This window comes from Alligator mississippiensis, chromosome 5, assembly GCF_030867095.1.
Source record: "Alligator mississippiensis isolate rAllMis1 chromosome 5, rAllMis1, whole genome shotgun sequence".
Lineage (NCBI taxonomy): Eukaryota > Metazoa > Chordata > Crocodylia > Alligatoridae > Alligator > Alligator mississippiensis.
In genome coordinates, this window is record NC_081828.1 from 80,930,008 (window position 1) to 80,953,387 (window position 23,380).

Sequence of the window (23,380 nt, forward strand, 5' to 3'; positions counted from 1 at the left end):
GGTTCGAAAATTGGGTTTACAGGAAAGGGATACATCTTGGATTGCGCTTGGCAACGGGGAGAGGCTAGAGGCGGTTCGTTCTTTTGTTCCCCCCTCTGGAGTAGTTAAAGCTCCGTGGGTTCAATTGTTAAGCCTCTATTGCCTGCTTGAGAAAAGCGTTGGGTCCGTAAGGATCCACAGTGCTTAGAGATCTTCGCACTGGGTGAAGTCTCCTCCTCCTGATGTTCGTGGAGTCCTCCAACTTGGGCGGAAACCACTCAAGCCTTTTGTACGGCTAGCAAGCCAATAGCTAGCCGCCACGTGTGCCTACATTTAGAACCGGCCAATAATGTGGCGTGAATCTAAATACAAATGGTGGGAACTCCTTTGCACCGTACATCTCTGAGATGCAAAAGAAATGCACCATGCAAAGAAGCTGCAAATTGGCGGGAAATCCCCCGTTGCACCAGAGTTCTCTCCTGCAGCAGAGAACTCTACCGTGCAAAGAAAGCTACAATTTGGGCGGGAACAATAATTTAGCGGTGCCGAAGCACACACAAACAAAACCACAACTTTGGGTTGTGACAAAAGGGAGGACAACATGATTGTTACTTGTTGATTCTGAAGATAGAGATGATAATTCATGTTAGTCAGAAATAAGCAGGCAGAAGGTAGTGCAGGTAGCCTCTTGGGGACTATAGAGATTCAAGGCATGCTTTTTGTAGGCAAGAACCTACTTCATCAGCTATCACCAGCACTCTGGTTTTGTGAGGGGGTGGTTCACAAAGGCTTTAAGACTAGATTAGACAAACATTTTTCTAGGATGGTTTATACAGAAGTGATACTGCCTTGAACAGGGGGTTAGCTTCTGAGGTCCCTTCCAGCACTACTTTTTATGTTTCTTATTTAAGATGAATTTGATCACAAAAAGATTCCTTTAGCTTTACACTAAAAATTGCTTGTGACATTTTTGTTTAGGTTTAATTTATTTCTTCCCAGCCTCCAGGTAAACGGCTTACTATTATTTTTCTGAGTGGAATTTGGCCATATATTTGATTACAATATGTTGGTAGTTTATTTCTCTAAGTAACATGCATATGAAAGTTTAGTGATCAGATTGTCCTCCAGAATTGTACAGACATCTCCACCTTCCTATAATGGGGTCACATACACATCCAGAGAGGATAACAGAATCATAGAAAAGTAGGACTACAAGGGACCTCCAGAGGCCATCTAGTTCAATTCCCTGCTTGAGACAGGACCTTCCCTATCTAAACCATCCCATAAAAGGCCTTACCTAACAATTTTCCAAGTTCTGAGTGGCCAAGGACCACAGGGCTCCGGATTGTACACCATGCTATTTGTCCCTCCTCACTGCACTACATGGACACTTGCCATTTGAGGAGCAACTCCAGCTGCACTGTACTAGCACCTCCTTTTTGCACAGGGTCTCCCTAAGGCCCTCAGCCCTGCTGGCTACCCTTCCTTGCCCTCAGGGAGGGGACAAGCAGCAGAAGCTGGAGGAGGGAGGGAGAGCCTGGAGACTACAGCAGCAACACAGGACAGCAGTGTGAAGAGAATGGCAGTCAGCCCAGGAGCCCAAGGGCTGCAGGTTAAATTCTCAGGGGCCACATGCAATCCATTAGCTTCCAATAAAACAGTCCTGGTATAATCTGTTCCTAAAACTACACAATCAGTCCTGTTGTACAGATATAAGACACCGTGCCCGAATCAGAGAGAGATATTTAGCTGTCTTAGTTTAAAGTCAGCTAGAAGGCAGGGTAGAGATGCACCTTATAGACCAACTAAATCGAGATTCAAAAGATTTTGTAAGCAACAGCTTATTTCAGCTTGATGGGAAGGGCCTGCAGGGAGTAGTGCTTCTAAATGAAAAGCAGTGTTTAACTACAAAGGATAGGGAATGGGGGGGGTCCCAGTAGTGGCCGTGACACCCTCTGGTGGTTCTGTAACCTGTGCCCTGCTCTGCCTCTAGGGTACCCTCCCCTCCTTCTTTCCTGCCATGCCTTGATGTTCTTATTGTACTGCAAGGGAAGTTGCCTCAATAGTCCTAAAGCGAGCCTTACTCTGTCTAATAGCCAGCAGGTCCCTCCTGAACAGCCCTGGCCTCAGTCCTGCCCTTAGGCTGTATAGGCATTTTCAGCCTGCCTACGGCACCTATAAGCCTTAAGGGCTAATTACATGTCTGTGCCCCTCCAGAACACCTGTAGCCTTAAGGCCTCATTGCATGGCTCCATCCTTCCCTACACCATGCTCCATGCTTTGCAGGTGTCACTGTACTGTCCCTCTCCTGTTAGGACTTTGGCCTTTTCAATGTCCACCCCTTTTTTCTTGCTAGGCCTTCTAGCCCAGGCCCATTGTATTGGACCTGGCATCTAGGCACCAGCTCTAGTCTTGCCCAGGCTCTGGGCCCTTGGCCCCTGTCTCAAGTGCTGAACCCTCTAGCTGCAAGCTCTGCCCTGCTCTCGGGTCCTCTTGCTTGCTCTGCCTTGAGCCTCTCCTCAGCAGGGCTCAAGGCAACCATTTGCCCCTAGGGCACTAATGGGACCTCCAAAGACCACCCCTCACATTCCCAACCCAAATCATCAGTATAACTTAATCATATAGTAAGCCCTCTGGCTACAAAAGGAATCTTCCCTTCTGGGCAAAGAAATACTATGAAAGCAAAAGTATGCTGCCACTTTAAGAAGAAAACCTCCTTACCCTCAGAGCAGCCCATACTCTGGGGGCCGCCTCCATTCTGGGCTCTCACTCTTCCACTCTGGTTCAGGGTCCCTCAGGTAACTCTTCCCCTCTGGGGAGCTTCTCTCCTTGGCAGAAGCAGGGCCAGACTGCTTCAGCTGTATTCTCCATAGTGACACTCAGTAGCTGCATCCCTCCTGCTGAGATGGTGTTCTTCCAGCAGCCTCCAGGATCTTCCTGCTGGCTCCACTCAGGGCCTGTGCTTATATGCAGTCTAAGCCCAGCCCGTTCCCTAGTCATGTGGCCCCTGATTGCCTCTGGCCATACCTGCCACCTGTTTCTCTGCCCACCTGCCAGCCCTTAAATTAGGAGGAACACCAAGTTTCCTGCTACAGGAGAAAAAGTGACAAAATTCAGTTAACTCAGGGTTAATTTCATATTGCATTTTGGTCTTGTACTAAGTGAAATAGAATTCTGCTTTTAGTGTTCAGAGCTGTTATACTATAGGCTAAAACTCCTGTGGCACTAATATCATAGTGGCTTTAGTATTTTATTTTTGTGTGTAAATAATTTATAATCTGGGCTTAAATATGCAGCAATACCTGCCAGTGGGTATGTCTCCACATGATATTAATGCAATTTGCACCAGAGTTTATTGCTCTTTGGTGCAGTGTTTACATGTGTGCCCAGGACTGCAGCATGTTGAGCCAGGGCAGCACAGCCCTGGTGGGTCAGTTTACCAGCCCAGAGCTGTTCCCTTCTGGCTCAGCATTCTGGAGAGGGGCTAGCCAGCAGGCAGCCCCCGCACTGTAGTACCCTCATGTCCCAGCCAGCCCCTTCACAGTGTACACGTGCATTTTGCCACACATAACTACTCTGCTGTAGGATAGTTCTTGTGTTAGGGAGTACTATCCTACAGTGGAGTTAATTAGTTTACTGCAGCCTAATAGCACTGCACATGTAGATGATGATTCTTTACTGTGGAGCTAATTTTAGTTAGCTCTGAAGTAAAGCATCATATGTAGATGCACCCAGGATGCTTTAACAGTGAATTGCAGGTTCTGTGTTAGATGCCAGTTTTCATATACTGTCATCCTAGATACAAAATGCAGCAACTCCATAGTGAACTCATGCTTTGTAAGATTCAATAGGAATCATCTCTTATTAAAAAAAAAACAAAAAATTTCGAGCCATTACACTTTATTGAGGCATAAAGAGCAACTTCCATTTTAAAATTTGAGTTTGGCTCACCTTAGGTTCAATTTCACCCTTCATTTGAAAATGTTTTATTGCAGTTGTATCTCAGAACACTGCAGTTTACCTTGTGCTGCCCTGCTGGCAAGCATAAATGAGAAAATCAGGGTTTACACATTCTTATTTCTGCTAACCAGAGTAGTCATTTAGCTTATATATGTGGGTTTTCCTCTCTCTCTGTACTTATTTATGCAGTGTTCATCTCTTCTTTCGCTTTTTCATTCAGGAGATGTTTTCAAACTGTGGTGCTATTTTCTTTTAACCTCATAGAATGTAATGTAGCACAGCACAGTAACAAAAAAGAATATTATATGAGAAATAAACAATGTTTGCTTGAAACTGGTGGCCACAATGGGTGTGTCCACACATGCAGGCACATGCACTTGCAGCAGCTCAAATAGAAGCAGTGCAAATTTGAGCCGGGGCTTTTTGCTTCAGTGCACATGCCCAGACATGCACTTTGGTGTGGAGCAAATTGTGCCACTTGGGGCAAAATAACCCTGCCTGGCTCCTCCCGGATCTGCAGCCAGGGGGAGCTAGAGGCTGGGGCCAGCACCTGCACTGTCCCCAGCAGTATAAAAGGCTGCTCTGGCAAGTAGCTCAGGGCTACTCACTCTCAGGAGTTTCTGGGGCCTGGCCAATTGATACCTGGGGACACTACCGCTTGTGCCAGCTGGACTGCTGAAGCAGCCCTGAGAGTTCCCTGCTCCCTCTACTCACTGCAGCAGTCTAGCAGTGGGGGCTGCTGCCTGGCTGTGACCTATTGCCACCTGCAACAGCACGTGGCCCTAAGGCTGCACTCCTGCCAGACCCAGATGGGGACTGCATGGACATTAGAGGCATCTGGGCCAGCTGCAGTGGGCTGTGGCAGCTGTGTGGCACTACTGCCATGTGTGCCACTGCTTGGCCACCTGGGCACCTATTGCCCGGAAGATGTTCTCAGTGTGGTGGCCTGCTTTGGACTATTAAAGCAAGTCCTCGTGGCCCCAAGTGGCCAGGAGGTCAGCCACCTCCAGCTGGGTCCTGGGTGCAAGCTCTGAGCAGGCTCCTCTGCCTGGGTCCTGCCACTTGCTACACTGTCAGGAATAGAGGTGTTCCCTATTTAAAAAACTGCAAAATCCCTGATAAAAAAAATCCCAAAGTCAGTCTTTAAGATACCCCAAAATCCATGTTCTTCTGCAAGTAAAACAAAAGTCCACTAGACATTGTGTGGCGCGTGTGCGTGTGTGTACACACACACACACACACACACACACACACACACACACACACACATATATATATATACACAGAGAGAGAGAGAGAGAGATCAAATCAGTTAGGCAATGTTTTATTGATATATTTACAACTTTAAAGCAATTTGGAAGCCTACCCATGCCTCTATCATCATAATAAAATCAGTTCTAAATATCTATACAGTTTGGCATTGTTTTTTGGCTTTTTTGTCATAGAAAAATCAGAGCTGCCCCTACCCCCTTTGCTCACCAGGATGTGCAGCGCTGAGTAGCACTGATATGCCAGTGCCCTTCCCCTGCCCTAGCCCCACACTTGCAACCCACAGCCTGCCCCCCCACCCCAGTCCCCTCACTCCTGACCCACAGGGCCAGATATGTGGGTGAGGGGTCTGTGGGGGTGGTTTGGGGATATGTGGATTGTGGGGGGACATATAGGGGGGCTGATCAGGAGGGTCCCCTGCCCCCCACAGGGTGAAGCCCCCACGCAGCTCATGGGCTGCATCCGCACAGGGCCACAGTCCCCCAACAGGGGCCCACAGCCACTCAACGGGAGCTACAGCCCCCCCCCCCCCCCAAAAAAAAGGGGCTACAGCTTCTCAACAGGGGACAAAGTCCTCCAACAGGGAACTCATGATCCCCTGCAGGGGCAACCCCCCCAGCCCCTCAGGGCCCATGGCCCCCCACCCAGCCCCAGACCCCAGTCACCCTCCATCACTCGCCCAGCCTGTCCCAGCCCCTGATGGCTGCACTGCCCGGCCCCAGTGTCCCCACACTTACCGGCTATAGCAGCATCCGTCAATACAGTAAAGGGCAGCAGGGATCAGCTCTGGCTGCCTGGCATCCAAGCTGCCACTGCCAGGATGCAGCCCAGCTGGCAGGGTGCCATGTGGTGCCACGGGCTATCTGGAAGCTCAGGGTCACTGGGGCTGAGTGGTGCCAGGCTCTAGGGGACAACGGGAGCAGCCCAGAGCTGCCAGACAGTGCCTGGCGCAGCACGGGACCCTGCCAAGCCAAGCTGCACCCATGTCATGTGGCAGCATGGGTGCCAGGTGGCTGAGGCCAATCCCTGCTGCCCCCCGCTTCCCATGCTGTGCAGGGGGGCTCTGCCATGAGGCCCTGAGTGTCCCCAACCACCGCTGCTACTGCCGGTGAGTGTGGGCTGTGCTGGGGGTGGGGCCAGGCAGCGGAGTGATCAGAGAGCGGGGGCTGTGCAGGGGAACAATTGGGGAGCAGGGGCTGGGTAGGAGAGTGATTGGGGAAAGGGGGCTGTGAGGAGGAGTGATCAGGGAGCAGGGGCTGGGCAGGGGAGCAACTGGGGAGCGGGGGCTATCCAGGGGAGCGATCGGAGAGCGGAGACTGGGCAGGGGAGCAATCGGAGAATGGGGGAAGCAATCCAGGAGCTGGGACCCAGCAGGGGAGCGATCAGGGACTGGGGCCAGGCAGCCCCCCCGACATGGTCCCCTCCCCCAACATGTCCCCACCATCTCTGTGGAGGACTGAGCCTCCGGTTGCTTCAGGGCATGGTCTGGGACTGTGCCTTAGTCTGCTGTTTCGCAGCACTTTTTTTTTTTGACCCCTGGATATCCAGGGTCTAAGTTTGCCCCCATGCTACAAATTTGCAGCATGGGGAATGTTTTTTTGTTCCAACACATGCATCTTGCGGCATCTCAGAGGGGTTTGAGATGCTGCAAGAGGCACATGCGCACTGGTCTGGATGCACCCAATGTGGCCAATATAACATGGTGGTTTTAAAATCCATCAATTTAATCTGAAATAAATAGATGCAATTCCTTCAGCTTCTGTTATTATTCCTTTCTTTCACCCTGCTGACTACTCTAAATGCAGAGGTTGTGCAACTGCCATTGCTTGCTTACTAACAAATTCTGGTACCCTACTTATGCCAAATAGTACCTTAGTTGCTTACATCTCTCGCATTTTTAAAAAATCAGAGCCAGCATGTATGCAATTGGGAACCAAACATAATATATACAAATACTCCATTGCATTCATCTAGACTCGGTGTAGATTCCAGCTCAAATTCTTCCCTGCACTAAAGTCCACTTGGCTCAGGAAATAGGGAGGACAGCCAGGGAACCAGTTACGCATAACCTTGGTCCAAACCCCAGCATGTGTTAAGAGCTACAAACTGCTCTGATTTGTGCCAGGTGGCTACAATCCACAAATAACTATATATCCATCTGGGAGTAAATGGAGCCTCAGCATGTACCACCTTACCCTCACCCTCTACTCACATGGCACTCCATGGGCAGTTAATCTGGGATCCAACTTCACCGCTGTACATCAATTGTAAGTTTCCCTACACAGGGAATTTGCAGCTGGTCAGTGCAGTAGCAATTTCTGCCACTGTTGACAGTTGGAACCGGGTTACTATAGCAGGATGGGGCATGATGCATAATAGCACCCCTTGGTGACCTTGGATCCCTGCTTAACTGGTTCCTTGGTTCTCCTCTCTCCTTTTGCCATGACTTTGATGTCTCTTGGGTGAAAATAGTTGTCGAGAGGCTGCCCAGGACCCCAAGAAACCACTTATCCTGCCTACATACCTGTTGTTCCTGGTTAACCCAGTCCCAGGGGCCTTAAGGCGCTGGTAGCCTTGGTGTCTATTCACGACCTCCAACCTCCCCTACAGCCGTGTCCATGCCTCACGTGTGATATCATTCAGTTACTTCCCTGTTGGAGCTTTGGCCTTCTTGGCCTCTGCCCCTTTTCTCTCGCTGGAGCTGTTTAACCTATGTTGGTCCTGGTTTTTGGGCTTCAGCCCCAGGCTTACTCTCTTGAGCTCTTATCTCTGCCCCTCTCGGACTACGTACCCCTGGCCCTGGTCTCCACCCCACTCTGGGCTCTAGGCTCTATAGCCCTGTCTCTGCTCTCTGTAGGCACTGATGAGACCTCCTCCCACTCCTATTAGTCCTGCCAGTAAAACTAACTGGAAGTCCAGCTAACAGCTTAACTAAACATACACCCACCTTGTATACATGTAAGTCCTAACAAAAGGTTTGCTGTCACTTTAACTTAAGTAGCCTAGTCTGGGCAATTGGCAGCACACAAGCTGGCTCCTATAAGAAAGCAAAGCTTCCTTGGGCAAAACCCCATCTGGCCTTCTGCTACAAGCAGCTAAGAACCCGATCTCCTACCAGGATTCCTCAGTGAGCAATCTCTGTCTCCTTCAATGTGAGGGCTCTGCTTCTCTGCGGGGCTTTCTCCTCACTTTACACCTCTCACTGTGCTCTTCTGGGCACTCTCTTCCTCCCATGGTACTCCTCTGATCCTGCTTTTATCCAGCTCCTAGCATTAGAATCTGTGCCCAGTGACTCACTGGTCCCAGATGTCAGACTTTCTGCGTTCAAGAGGATTAGCCACTTCTCCCTCACCAGGCTGCTCATTCTTGGGCTGGTGCTTCTTATCTGAATATTCTGTTTGCTTTCATAGCGGCCCTCCTGACAAGCCTGCTTAGACTGCAGGACAGGAGTCTCTGGCTCTCTCTTACAGTTGCCAATACAGTGGGCCATCCTGGATCTTGTACTGCAGAGGGCATGAAGATAGTATCCCAACTCTAATCACAGCAAACAGTTCTTGGCCAGCCAGTTCTCAGCTGGAACAGCAGAAATGTATCTGTTTACTCATAAACCAGGATGATTGGAATATTTGTCATTTATGCATTCCTTGATAGTAATCCCAGTCTCGATACACTGTTCCTATAGTCTTCTTGATGCCCACTCCTACCATCTGTTAAGTCAGAGTACAGAGCAGTGTATGCTCTCAGAGTGGTCTGTCAGTTTTAGCAGGGCAATACTAGCTTTTGGTTGGCAGTCTTTTTATTGCAATAAAGCTGTGTCTTCTGCAAAACAGGCCTTTTAGCACTTGTTAGCATCTGTTATCAATTAAGTGCCAAAACTGAACAGCAAAGCAGGGAAGAGGGAGACAGGGTTTGTTGGCATTTGTGCTTGCCAAAAGAACAGTTTGTGTTGCCAAAGGAACCTGGTAAACCTATTACAAACACATGGATGTCAGCAATGACAATATGTTGTGTAACACAGACAGCAGGCATACTCTTCCAGGAAAACAGATTGCTACAAGGAGGCCAGTTAAAACCAGTAGAAGCAAGGTGAAGCATCAAGAGACACAAGTTGTGCATTCCTCCTGGGATGTGATCAAACAGTTAGGTGCACTTAATCTCACCCAGTCCCATTTAGTATCTGATGTCCTGAGAATCTATGGAAGATGAAAACAAAACTAAATGAAAAAAGGCTGAGCAGCACTCAGTCTTGCTGTTTTGCCCCAGTTGAGTGCTGTGTCAGTGAGAGTACAAAAAAAAATGGAAACAGATTGAGAGAGGATGGTGCAGTCTTCACAGCCTCCAATAAAAGTAGTGGCAAATAGCTACAGGAAATGCCAATGATCATGGTATTTTTTTGGTCTATGGAGCCTCTTCCCTTCCCAGACATGGGCACTGCTGTTTTCAGCCCTACTATTTTCCTATTCACTTCAGCCAAATATGTGAATCACCATTTGCAACCACAGTAATCACAAGCAGGAGCTCAGCATTCAGTTGCAGGAGGAAGAAGTATCTTCCATTCTTGCATCACACTTGGTCTTGGCAAAAATGCCTATAGGACCTCTGTTGCCAGAAAAAAATGTTTAAGTATTTAGCTTTTGAAAGTTATTACACTTACAGCTTCACAATGCAATGTGCTAGTATTAGATAGGTAAACGACAAAATAAAAAAGGAGCACAAATTATGCTGTAAAAAGGAAGGTTGCTTTCATTTTGTTCAACTGTTTTCCAGTCTGAAATAATGTGGAAGGCTGGTAAGGTGACAAACCCATCAGTTCATGAAGTTTTTGACTGGCAGAAAGACTAGTGCGCTATCACAAAGTTTGAATATCTTTACATTTAATACTTGCAGCATACTGATACAAAAGAAGTTCTGGCGAATGATTTGAGGTATTGGTGGCTTTTCTTTGGTGTCTTTGTTTTACAACGTTCAAGAAGAACTCCTGATATAAAAGGCTAAAAGATGAGGTGAAGGCAAAACAAGGTGTTCAGTAACTCTTTCTTTTTTTCCTTAGGATATGGAAGGGTCAGGGAACATTGGTTTGTTAAGTGAGCCCAGAACCCCAGGATCCAGAAGACCACATGTAAGCTTTTAGTTCCTTTTTTTATTTTTCTTTGTTTTGTTTAAAAATGCATTCCTTCCCTTCTACATGCAGTCTGTCTAGAAGGCAGTTGGTGTTTTAACTAGTCCATCCTTATTATATAACACAGAGTTTATGTAGTACCAGTGTCTTGTTTTGTCTCTCTTTCAGGGAAAATGAGTAATATAGGACCAGCATCTCACTCACACAGGTGTATGCCTAGAGCGGGGATGGGCAAAACACAGCCTGAGAGATGGATCCAGCCCACCAACAGTTTGAAAAGCCTGTGTGTGGCTGGCAGCTTCAGCCACTGCATGGTGCCAGGTGGGCAGAACTGCTTCCACCCAGCAGCTTTAGCCCTTGATGCAGTAGCATTAGCTTTGGTTCTGGGTAGGGCGTCTGCCACAGTGAGCAGGCAGCAGCAGCAGCTGTGGATGCTGCTGGCAGGTTCAAGAGCCCTGGCGCAGAACATGCTGGTAGCATCCACAGCTAACACTCTCCTAGTGCAGTGGAAGCTCCCGTCTGGAGACCTGACTCGGAACCTGCCGGCAGCATCAGCTGTGGACCAAGGCAGGAGTTTCCACTGCACTGGGTGGGCAGCAGCATCAGCTGTGACACCATTGGCAGGTTCCACATTGGGGCTGCTGGCTGTGCCCACAGCTGATGCCGCCGCCCGCACGCCACAGTGGAAGTCCCTGTCTGGGTCCACAGCTGAGCTTCAGGGTTCCTGGTGAACTACAGCTCTGGATGGGTTCTGGAAAGAGGGAGGAAGACAGAGAGGAGAAAGATGCAGAGAGAGAGAGAAGAGGAGAGACAGAGAAGAGAGAGAAATGGAGAGAGAGGAGAGATGGAAGAGAGATGGAAGAGAAGAGAGAGGAGAGAAAAAGGAGAGAGAGAGAGACAGAGAGAGAAGAGAAAGAAAGAGAGAGGGAGATAGATGTGGCCCTTGACAGGTTCACAAAACTCATTAAGTAGCCCTCCAGCTGAAATAATTGCCCACACCTGGACTAGAGTGACTTCACTGGGTTGGTTTGAGTTACTCTCTGTTTATAGTGCACTAAATTATATTAGGATGTTTCCCAGAGAAATGAGTTTAATTTCCTTCTGATTTTGATTGGTTTAGTTTTAGTTAATTGATTATCTGATCTGTTACAGTTTAAAACATGTATAGGATTAGTGAAGTGTTTTTTTTTTCTTATGATGTTCCTTAATGTGTCTTGCCTCAAACCTGAATACATAGCCTCTTTCAACTTGAGCCTTCCTTTCTTCCCTTTTATAACCACTCTATTGATCAGGCTATTCAGTTTTATGACTTCAATTTTTCAATTTACCTGAAACCACTCAAGAGAAAGATGTAGGTATCAGTGGGCATGTCCACATGAGACATTTACTGTGCAGTTGACTAATTAGCTGCGCAGTAAATGGCTTGACATCTACACATGCTTTCCTATTAGGCTGGAGTAAGCTAATTTATTTTGCAGCAATTTTTAATAATAATTAGTTTAATAATTTAAAATAATTTATTTTATTATCCTGTTGTGGAGTAAAAAAATCTGCAGCAGCACCCGTGTAGATGCTGCCCTGGTGGCTGGGGCACAAGGATGCTTCAGGGCAGAGGCTGCCTGCCAGCCCCATGCTGAAACTCTCCGGTGCCCCAGCCAGCCCCTCTGCAGCACATTGAGCTGGGAGCAGCAACCCCAGGCTGGTAAGCTCACCCTGGGGCCCCTTGCCAGCCGGGGCTGCTCTGACCCCGCTCCACATGCTGCACATGAATAAACTGCAGTACTTAGTGCTCCGGAGTTAATTCTCCTGGGCACATGTTCAAACGGTACACCCAGGAGCAATTAGCACTCCAGAGCAATAAGCTCAGTTTATTCATGCACAGTAACAGCATATGTAGATGCGCCCATTGTGTACAATTCAATGGAAAATTTTCTTCAGTGCATATGCATAGTCAAAATGGTGAGTCAAATGTTAGATTATGGGATAGAAAATAATAATGAAAATATAATGATATTAATTAAATCAGTCTTTGTCAACACATGAAGCATTCTGTTCAAGGTCTCATTATCAGGGCTCAATGGTGGGGAGCTGCAGGGGGCAAGGGCTGCAGGGGGGTAGAGCTGTAGGAGGCAGGTGGTGGGCAGAGGTTAGGGGGTAGAGGCTGTGGGAGGCAAAGGGGGCAGAGACTGTAGTGGGGGCAGAGGGTGCAGGCACCATTGGGGGGCAAGTACTAGGGGGCTCTGGCATGGGGGGACAGGCAACAGGAGAAACAGCTGTTAGGAGTGCAAGGGGCAGGGGTCATCTGCCACCTGCCTCCCCTGCTGTTACTTCTTTCCCTGCTGGAATAGGGCGGGGGATGAATTTAAGATGACTCTGCAATAGTTAGTTCTATACTTGGAAAATTATAACAAATTTAGAATCTAATTATTGGGGGGTCACTTTGAATGAAAAGTTATCTTGGATTCAGGTAAATAAGGTATTAAATCCTCTTGTACCATTGCATTAACCAACCTTTGACTACCCCCTTTGGATAGTTTATTTTACAACTGGCTAATAAAGTATTTTTGGTTTATTCTGGACAATCTGGCTACAGTCCACCATCTGAAACAGGAATTTGGCTACTATTCTTTCCATTTCTTGGCTACTGTTTTTATGAAAGTTCTGTCTAGAGACTTGATGCTTGCTAAGTCTAAAAGCCTCTTCTCTTGTCTTGCTTCAGTCTCCCTTGTCCCGTGAAGTCTTTAGCCTTTGACATTTTAAATTATTGATCTCTATGGCCATCTTCCCTATCTGCTTACACTATACCCACTTCTCCTTCATAAACTCCAAGACACAAACTGAGGGAGATGAGAGACAGCCCATGTACTCCCTCTTCTACACCATATAGGATCAGACCCTTGGGCATTTATCGATGTGGTCTGGGAGGCTGGGGTGTACCCTTTAATTAGCGCAGCTCCAAGAGCCATGCTAATTAAAAGCCCCCAGAGCATCACATGTAAAAAAATGGCAGCAGGGCACTTCGAACTAAAGCTTATCAAACGAACTTTAGTTTAAAGTGCCCCGCCACCATTTTCAGTGCAGGGATGCTGATGTACATGATGCTGGAGTCTGCTGGAGCACAGTAATTATGATGCTCCAGCAGATTTGATTGAGTCTGTTCTGACACACTAGAAGTACAGCACGTTGGAGCAGCCTCCCTGAACATGTACAGGAGCCCATTGTTTCTTTAAGTCTCCAACACTGCTTTCCTGAATTCTAACATTCTTAAACTGCTATGTCCCATGAACTGTGCTGCATTCATATAGCCTGTGATAAGAAAACATTGTTTTAATTTCCAAATTTTTATTCATTTCTTGCATAAGGGGCATGAGGGTTAAGCCTTTCTGAAAAGTGTAGTTCCATGGCCTCCTAGATGTGGTACTTCAACCAGTATCAGAGCAATACAGCATACCACTTACAATGACATGCTAAGGGAATGCCTTGGGCTTCCATTATCATAGATCTTCTTATAAATTCAGAGGTTTTGGTCACACACAAAAATTAATTTGCACATTTTCACATGTAGGTACAATTGGGAGTTTCTTCTTAAAAGCACCCAGAAACTAGAAAAATAGAAAAATTTCTGGTCAGGACTGAAATAGCTTGCAGTGCTACACCATTCAACCAGCTCTCTGTGGCTGGTTTGATAGCTCTATTAATTGTTTGGTTTTGTGAGCAGTGCACTAATAAAAACAAAGATAAACTTGCAATCGATTCCCAGAAGAGCCTAATTGAGACTCTTCATTCTTTTTCCTTTAGGAATTGTTCTTTCTTAAATAACTCAAAAACTAAATAATATTCCGATTTAAAACAACTTTAAAAAGATTAACAGCAAAAGCTCTTTTCAGCTGGCAAATCTCAATTGCACAATCCAGTGAATATTTACAGTGTGACTATAATCTCTTTGAAGTCGATAATAATACTACTTGGAATAACTTTGCTCCCATGGGGTTCTGTGGGGCCTGAGGCTGCAGATCTTATTCAGGCAAGCAAATATTTAAAACAGCAGTATTATTAAGTTCATTGAGCCACTTGAATGCAAGTTTCAGAATATTGCCAGGGTGGGAAATGTTAAAATCCACCAGAGTTCCCTTTGAGTCTTCCTCAGTAAATTGAAAATGGGTATGTTGAATCAGTGCATTCCCAGTTGCCTGGGTTATGTCCCCACCCTTCTCAGGAGGCACTTTGAATAGGCCTCCTAATGAGGATAAGTTTTCCATCACCACAAACTTTCTCCACTGCAGAGTTCACTCTTCAGGAGCTCTGCACCTGGCTTATCTTTAATATAAAGCAGCATAACTGGAGGAAGAGACCTGTCCAGAGATATTGTGACAGCCTACACAAAATATTGAATATTGGAGCTAGGATAGTGCTAGGGGCCAGTTTGAAAAGCCAGTGGCTGAAGTGGTCTGATATTTCACTAGCTGGAAGCCACAATGCTGAAAATTCATTTGACATCAGTTTTATTTTAAGCAAATGCACCATTTCTTTATGTTCCTTTTAAAAATAATAATAATGAGTGGTCAAAGCCATCACATTACAAAAATAATAATAGAAGTCATTAACTAGCAAGCAGCAAATTGCCCATTCCAACCTGCAAAAGTGATGCCATTGCTCTCAGCTTTGCTTCCAATACGGACATAATTTTCAAATCATTGTGCTATAACCAGCGCCAAAAAAAAGAGGTCTTACTGCTTTTGCACAGAACTCAGAAAGTTTGTTCTCCCTGTCATTTTGCATTCACTCTTCAAGGCCTTAGGTCAATAAAGTAGGCACAGAAATACTTCCTTCCAATCATAAAAATGATTCCAGACACTTGCTAGTATTGCATGAAAGTGGTGTGAGCTATTTATGTCCTATAAAACCTCTAGAAGTTTCTGGCCGTGTTGAAAGAATGACTCTGCTCCTAAGAACATTTTAATTAAAACCAGCTGTTAGGAGGTGTATTGTCTCTATTTGCCCTGCATTTGCTTCCTTTGCATTTTCCCTAGAAGGGATGGCAAATTGCCAAAAAACAGCTAAATGAAAGCTGCACATAATTGTTTTGTGTGTAATTAGTAACAACAAAAACAAAGCAGTTGCTATTGGCTACATACAAAACTTTAATTCACCCTTTTATAAAGAAATTGGTTTAATGCAAGCATGTCACATTTATTTCGTGGCAAGCACTGGATTCTTTTTTAATCATGCTAAAGGGCTATGCTGTAATTTCAGGGATCTCCTCTCAACCTACCCACATATTAATAGTAAAATATGGTCTTTTCTGCATTAACTAAATATTTAGCTGCCATTCATTTGCTTAGTGTCATCATTGGGCTTTAGAGTTGACACCACAGTCAGATGAGTAAGGGAAGCTTGCACCCGTGACTCATCTGCAATCTCGGAAAGATAGCACTGTGTCTGAGCATACACCACCCACGAACTCTCACACATACTCCAAACCTGGAAACATGCCAGGGAGGTTGGTCTGAGGCATCCTTCAGTAGCCACTTTCAAGACCTGGGTCTCCAGTTTGCCCAAGAGTAGTTACTGGGGTTGGTCCTAGAAAAGCCTTGCTGCTATATTCCTGTTTGGAGCACGTGATCAGGAGCAGATGGCAGGGTGGGCAATTTGGCAGCACAGCCCTCATGTGGACATGTTCTGTGGTCTTATCTGCACCTCAGGCAAATTACACAGTATTTATTATTCCTGACACACTGAAGGCATCCATGCTGTGACCCTTGCCACAGTTCACACACTTGCAGGATAGCTAATTAGAGGTGCCATCCCCATGTGCCCAGAAGCACTCCCACAGCACAGTGTATGAAGGTGATGCTCAGGTATGTGTTCAGGGCTGCTCTAACCAACTATGCTGCTTTCTTTCTGGTACTTAGTGAGCACAGAGTGGGTGCAAGGGGGCAGCATGTGCTTCTTGGCAGCAGTCCTGAGCATGGTGCAGAGGCACTGTAGGCATGCCCTCCATCACCATGTGGAGGTGTGCATCAGTTAAGAACTCCTTGGGTGTGAGCTCTCCACTGTTTAGAGAACATAACCACTCTAAATCTGTTTCATTTAAAAGGAACTGCTTTTGTAGCATTAGGTGCTCCAGTGTCAGCCAAGGCTATATTCTGATGCATGCACACAAGGAGACTGAGGTCAGGCAGCATTGGCAATCTTACGTTTGTCATTTCCTGACTGCTGAGGCTGGCATTCTGTTCTTCCCTAATTATCCAAGTGGCCAGTTATTGGCAGTCTAGAGGGCATTTTTGGCACTTATGTATCCAACGGAATTCTTTTCCTGGATGTGTAGCACTGCACATGTAATAATTACTTAGCTGTGTAAACGGAGCATGCTCAGTAGCAGCTGTTGCCCATACACATGCCCTTTGTGGATACATAGTAGACTTAGATGCCTGAAAATGGAGTTATTCAGAATCAGTGACTGTCCGACGTATCCTCAGGAAGAGAAAAGGGCCTTCTCTGTGTGCGTTTTGCCTCCATATCCCAGCAGGCTACAGCGGTGGTTTTCATGCTGTTCCATAGACCCCTGGGGTTCCATGATGAATCATCAGGCGTTCTGCAGGAAGACTGGGGGCAATGGAGATGTGGAGTGGGAGGCAGTGCACCAGCATTGTGGGGCAGAGCTGCCTGACTCCATGTCAGTCTTTAGGACAGGGTTAGGAGTTTTGTGGCAGAAGAAGTGATATGAAAGTTTTCCATGACATCAGGAAGTTTGAAAATCACCGAGTGAGAACATTCACTTAGATGCTGCAGTTCCTGAATTCTAGGCTCCCTGTCTCACTCAAAGGGGGAAGAAGCACTGCCCATTTTGCTTCCCATCACAACCGACTAACCACCATATGACAGGTTGGATATTGTTCTCTCCCTTCTCTGATGCTCCTCTCAAAGCTGAACCACTAACATAGTATTTTGACAAAATGGATGGAGGACAGAACAGGAAGGAATCTTCCATCTCAGCAGGAGCAAGGGCACCAGCTAGAACCCAGGGTCTGCTCTTTTCCCAGATAACTGTTTCACTGAACCACAGCATGTGCTTTGTTCCCTTCCCCCTGGCCCCACATATCTCCCAAAGACTCCCTCTCCAGGTTTGGGGTGTCAGAGGATTCAAGCAGGTGGACAGGACTTAGGCCCTCAGTTCTGTGGACACCATCACTGCAGTGTAGATAAACCCTAAGTGATTGCTTTACAAAAATTCAGTGTGTATGTATAACCACTTTTCATCAGACCACTGACTATACCTGTGGGATTCATAGCTCTGTCAAGTTTTGCCCTCTAACACTAACAAACTGAAGCAGTTTCAGCAAGAAGCCAGGAGGTCATAAAACGTGTTTTAAAATAGGAAACTGTATATTTTTCCAGCACAGATTTGAAAATAGTGACACCGTTTTGATTTAATCATAGCAAAAATATTGTTTCAGACTGAAGACAGCCTTTTGTTTCAGGCAAGTATGTAAATAATAGCAACCGCCTGAAAATAACACCTTGAAACTGCATCACTTGGGTAATTTTAAATAAAGCTTCCGTGTCCTCTATAAGAAAATATTAAGCAAATATAAGCAAACTATCATTGAAGTGATAAGACACCATGCAATACATGTCAATCAGGCTTTAAAATATTCTAAAATTGTTTAATATTCCAAATTTCCTTTATTGATAATGCAACTAGCAGACTTCTTTACATGGCTGTGACTTAGGTTTTTTTGTTCGAATTGTTGCAGAGAAATCTTATATTGGTTTGTTGGTAAATTTAGCTCTCTTTTGTAGGGTCCTGTGGGGGAGATTGGACAACGTGGGCCAATGGGACCAAAGGTAATATTAATTAGAAAATTATATTTAAACGTCAGCAATGTTTGATATTTGGCACTGGAACACGTACTGGTTTGATGTATTTACACATTGCTAGATCATGTTTGATTTTATTCTTTTTAGGATTGGCAAACTGGTCAATCGACTGCCTAGTTTTTGACTGGTCAAAGATTACGGCAATTTTTGGGGGAGTGAATTTTTTTTTTCAGTTTTCTTAACAGAAATAATTTTTTATTGTTTTTGACACATTTCTTAATGGAAAATTTGTGGGGGGTTGTGTATTATTTGACTGCATTGTCAATGTTTTACAATTTTTGCCTGATATTTGACTAAACTTTATTTGATTGGTCATATACCCAACCCTAGTCCTTTTACAACACTCTGTAAAGAGGAAACTAGTAGAATCAAAACATTTCTATTTTTTAAAAAGTTCTAGTAACACTGACATGTCTAAATTATGTTGAGCAAATTTTACATTCATTTACATTAATATAAATCTAGTTCAGAAGTTTTTTCATATTGATACTGGTACAGCTTGACTAAAGACACAATTAATAGTTATATGTCACAGATTACAGTGTCATAAACACTAAACAACCAGGCTAAAATACTCAGATTTTGGCATTATACAAGCAAACTGATTTTCAAGGGTCGAGGGCTACTCAGGGGAGCCTGAAAACAGTGCTAGGACTCATGTTTAGGACCCCTGTAAGCCACCTAGACTTCCTAATTCTTGGGCCTAGATACAGATGAAGGTTTATTTCTTGTCAGTGGTCCTAGGCTTGGAAGAGTAACAATATAAATGTGGCCCTAGATCCAGACCAGGCTCACAGAATATAATGCCAGTGTAGGAATTAGGAAGGACACTACATCCCCCTAATTCTACTACGTGGAACATCCTCTTAAAGCAGCCAGTGCATTTATTGCCACTAACAATTACCACAATACAGAATGTCTTAAATGTAAGAGTCACAGTGGTGGATTAAAGAGAGAGAGGAATCATAACGCAAGTGTCAGGCTAATGTTATAACATAGTGATGGTAAGTCAATATTGTCTTAATGGCTAGGGACAGACATTCAAAAAGCCTGAGCCTGAATTGATTCAATCTTTGCAGGTTAGTCTAACCTGGCTAGGCTAAACTGTTTGGAAACTGGACAGATGTTCTCTCTGGACTGAGGAAATTCAGGCACATGGCTGCGGTGGCTCATCCTAGAAGCTGGGGAGCTCTAGGACAGCCCTCCCTTCCCTTCTGCAGGGAGTTGAGCTGAGCGGGTCATGGCCAGGCCCTGACAGGACTCTCTCATTAGGGAAGTCTGCCTTCATGGTCCCAGGCTTTTCCCTGCTGGCTGCTCAAGGGGCGAGAGTGTTGCTAGCCCCCATCCCCAGCCACTGCCATAATCTGCATCTGAAAAGGTCCTACAATTAAGGATGCCCAACTTTCACCTTTGGCTTGCCAACATGAAATCAATCTGATTCCTCATATACCATCTGAATATGCGTGTCATCATTTCTGGTGGTGATAAAACATTTTGTTAGCAACAAAAAGTCCATTGGTTTTTTTTTTTTACAAACTTCACGTGGTCTGTAACCAGCATCTTCAGCTCACAGAGACCCCATTATCCCAGAACTTCTCTTATCCAGTCTCACTTCTCCAGTCTTTGTGCTATGTCACCAGATACAAAAAACCTTGTTATTAGGTTGAATCATCAACTTCCAGTAGCTGTCCATAAAGTAATGCAGCATTTCATCTGAAGCAGGAGCTGGTGGGATGCTGTATGATACATATATTCATGGGCATAGGTTTGAGTCTCACTGGGTGCATCTACATGAAATGCTCGTGATGCTTGCTATGGTGGCATAGCGTCAGCAGGCACTAACCATGACACTGCCTCTACTGCGTAGTATCAATGAGCCACTGCACAGTAGGGTCAGAAATGACCTGTGCACCACCTGGACTGCGCATTACCAGCAGATACTGCACAGTCATTTTGTAAAGGCAACCCTGCTTAGCGCTCTTAATTGGATCCGGACAAACCGAAGCAGAACCGCACTAAGTGAAACCCATTTTCCCATAGGAATTAATGTAAATAGAGATAATTGGGTACTGCCACTTCTCACTGCCACTGCTTCTCCCCAACCCCCCCGCCCATCTGCCAGCCACTCTGGCCCCATGTGCCAGCCTGGGCCCTGTGCTCCTGCTGCACCACCCTGGGCCCCCACTAACCCTGGCCCCAAGCACTGGCACAGGCCCTGCACTCACTCCTGCCTGCCCACTCACCGCATTGCAGCACTGCTGCTTCTCCCCACCCGCCAGCCTCTCCAGCACCACGTGCCAGCTAGGCACTGTGCTCCTGCTGCCCTGCACTAGCCCCAGGGCACCAGCATGGGCCCCATCCTCATGCCCACTGGGCCATTCACTGCCGCTCACCACTTCTCACCACCACTGCTTCACTGAGCACTGTAACGAAACTGGTTCAGCGCTAGGTGGAATCAAGTGTGAATTTTAAATGAGCACTATAGCAAAATAGCGCTAAGTGAAACCACATTAGGAGGGATTGCCTGTACTTGCTAAAGCAAATACTAAATGACTGTGCAGTACCAACTGCACAGTGGGGCGCATGTGTAGATGCGCCCACTGAAACTGTTCTCTCTTAATTGTGTTGTATCCCAAAATACTTCTTGCTCACCCAGTTTGCCACACATGCAATGCTATTTCCCTGAGTATTCTAATATTATAAAAGCCTTAGTCTGTCTGTCTGTAATGCTTTATTTGCACTCTGGTTGGTAGTCTTGGCAGCCAATCAGAGTGCTCCAACAGACACATGGCAGAGTCCTGCCGTGATAGCAGAGATTGAGGGGCCAGGGTGTGGGGGTGAGGCCAGTAGTGCTGGCCTCACCACCCCCCCAGCCCTACTCCTTGGAAGCAGAGGGGGACAGTGGGAACTGGAGTGCCACCATAATGGAGGGGATGCAGAGGGAGGCGAGGACAGTGCCGCTGGCCTACCCCTCCCCCCCCCCGGCCCTGCTCTTTGGAGCCAGGGGCCGGAGCAGCCCCCCAAACAACTGCTGGAAGGTAGGGGGGAAGGGAAGGGGGGGATTATCCTGGGCCAGAGCATGGCCACTTGCCACCAGCACCAGCCACCTGCCGACAGCCCCATTGGCCACCACTGCTGGCCCCAGCTGCCACTGGCTGCCTGTTGCTGCTCCCCTCCCCCTGCCCCCCCCCCCCATCCTGGGAGGCAGGTGGTTGGGGGGAAGTGCATGGGCCTGCACCTGAAGCACAGGGAGGAACCAGACCCAAAACAACAGAAGGAGTGGGGGGAGGGAACGAACCCAGGCCCAAAGCAGCAGACAGGGAAGGGAGGGAAGCCAAACCCCAACCCAAAGCCAGGGGAACAATGCAGGCCTCTGCCCCTGCCCACCCCCCACTCCCTCCATCATGCTTGACGAGCAATTTGCTAGTATTATCAGGTTGTTTGTTTCTGCCATGCAATGACCTTCTCCATTATATCTCCATTAGACTGTTTGTCTTAACATTGGCCCTAATCCAGTTCTGATTGCAACATGGATAACTTGCCACATTGTCATAATATTCATAGAATTGTAGAAAAGTATGGCTGGCAAGAACCTCAGGAGGCCATCAACCCACTAGTCAAGGTAGGATTATCACTGTCTAAGCAGTGATTCTAAATCCTGGAGTGCCTTGAGATCCTTTCAGGGGTGTCACACAGTCTTAACATTGGTATGTTTGCAAATATGATTCATAAGGAAAAACCTGGAGATATCAAATAGAAATACATAGCCATGTCCAGATGTACATGGATGTTTGGTTCCCTGGGGACAACTAGCGGCGGCATACCTTGTGCCTCCACTAGTTGTCTCTGGGGAACGCCCGTGCCATGTGCACTCTAGCACACAGCAAGTTACCCTTGGGTTACTGGGCTGGCCCCAGAAGCCTTACCTGGCATCCTGGGGGCCTCCTGTGGCTGCAGCAGTGGTGATCCTGCCACATGGAGCCTGGCCGGCAGCAGAGCACAGCTCTGGCTGGCCAGGCTCCAACTTTGGGGGGCGCACACTGATACCACATGCTCCCCTCTACTTCCTTTTCCATGTTTTTTTTTCAACCCTGGCTATCCAGGGGTAAAAAAATCCCCTCATGTTGCTCCTTGCAGTGCAGAGAACAAATGAACATGCAGTATGTGGCATCACAGACATGTCTGCGGTGCCACATACTGCATGGCCGCACTCATCTAGACATGGCCTATAGGGTTAAAAGCATTTCAACCTGTTGAGTTCTTTGCAACAGGAATTGCTTTATTATTTTTTGTAGTCAAAGCAGGAGTAAAAATTAAGAGCTAGCATTTTCTGAGGGTTGCCTGAGTCCATCAAAGGGTTCCTCAAGTCTGTTGAGGGATGCCTCAAGTCTAGAAAGGCAGAGAACTACTGGTCTAAACCATTTCAGATAAATGTTTGTCTAACCTGACCTTAAAAACTACCAAGGATAGGGATTCTATAACTTCTCTAGGTAATGAATTCCAATACTTAAGCATCCTCATATTTAGACAGTTCTTCCTGTTATCCAACCTAAATTTTCCTTGTTGCAGTTTAAGACCATTATTTTTTGTACTAACAAATTGAATGTACTAGCAAATTGTAGAATGGCGCCGGGGGGGGTGGGGGGCAGAGGCCTGCATCCATTTTCCTAATGTTGAGCCTGAATCGATCTTCCAGGAGTTTGTGCCATTACTTCTGGTTTTCCCCTTGGGTGCCCGGGTGAACAGTTGCTCATTGAGCCCTTGATGTACTCCCGTAGTGTAGCAGTAAGCTGCTACCAGGTCCCCTCTCTGCCTTCTTTTCCTCAGGCTGAAAAGTCCCAGATTCCTCAGCCTTTCCTCGTATGGCTTGTCTTTTAAGATTCTGATCATATGGGTGGCTCTTCTTTGGGCTCTCTCAAGCTTGTCCACGTCCTTGTTAAAGTGTGTTGCCCAGAACTGGATGCAGCACTCCAGCTGTGGTCTCACCAGTGCTGAGCAGAGTGGAAGAATCACCTCCTTGGCATCGATTGATGCATGCCATAGTATTATTTGCCCTCCTGGCTACAGCCACTATTACACTGCTGGCTCATATGCATACTGTAGCCTATTATTACCCCCAGATCCCTTTCATTCATGGTGCTAGTCAGTCTGGTGCCGCCAAGCCTGTAGGTG

The 23,380-nt window shown here is 46.5% G+C and overlaps 1 protein-coding gene across 6 annotated transcripts in view; it reads left to right on the plus strand.

Moving 5' to 3' along the window:
- COL15A1 (collagen type XV alpha 1 chain) overlaps nt 1-23,380 on the plus strand; it is a 308,100-nt gene that overhangs the window by 204,145 nt on the left and 80,575 nt on the right. For all 6 annotated transcript variants that reach the window (XM_019485357.2, XM_014602928.3, XM_019485342.2 and 3 more), the window contains 2 exons: nt 10,259-10,327; nt 18,131-18,175. In XM_019485357.2, coding sequence (XP_019340902.1) covers nt 10,259-10,327; nt 18,131-18,175 — 114 coding nt within the window. The remainder of the gene's footprint in view (nt 1-10,258; nt 10,328-18,130; nt 18,176-23,380) is intronic.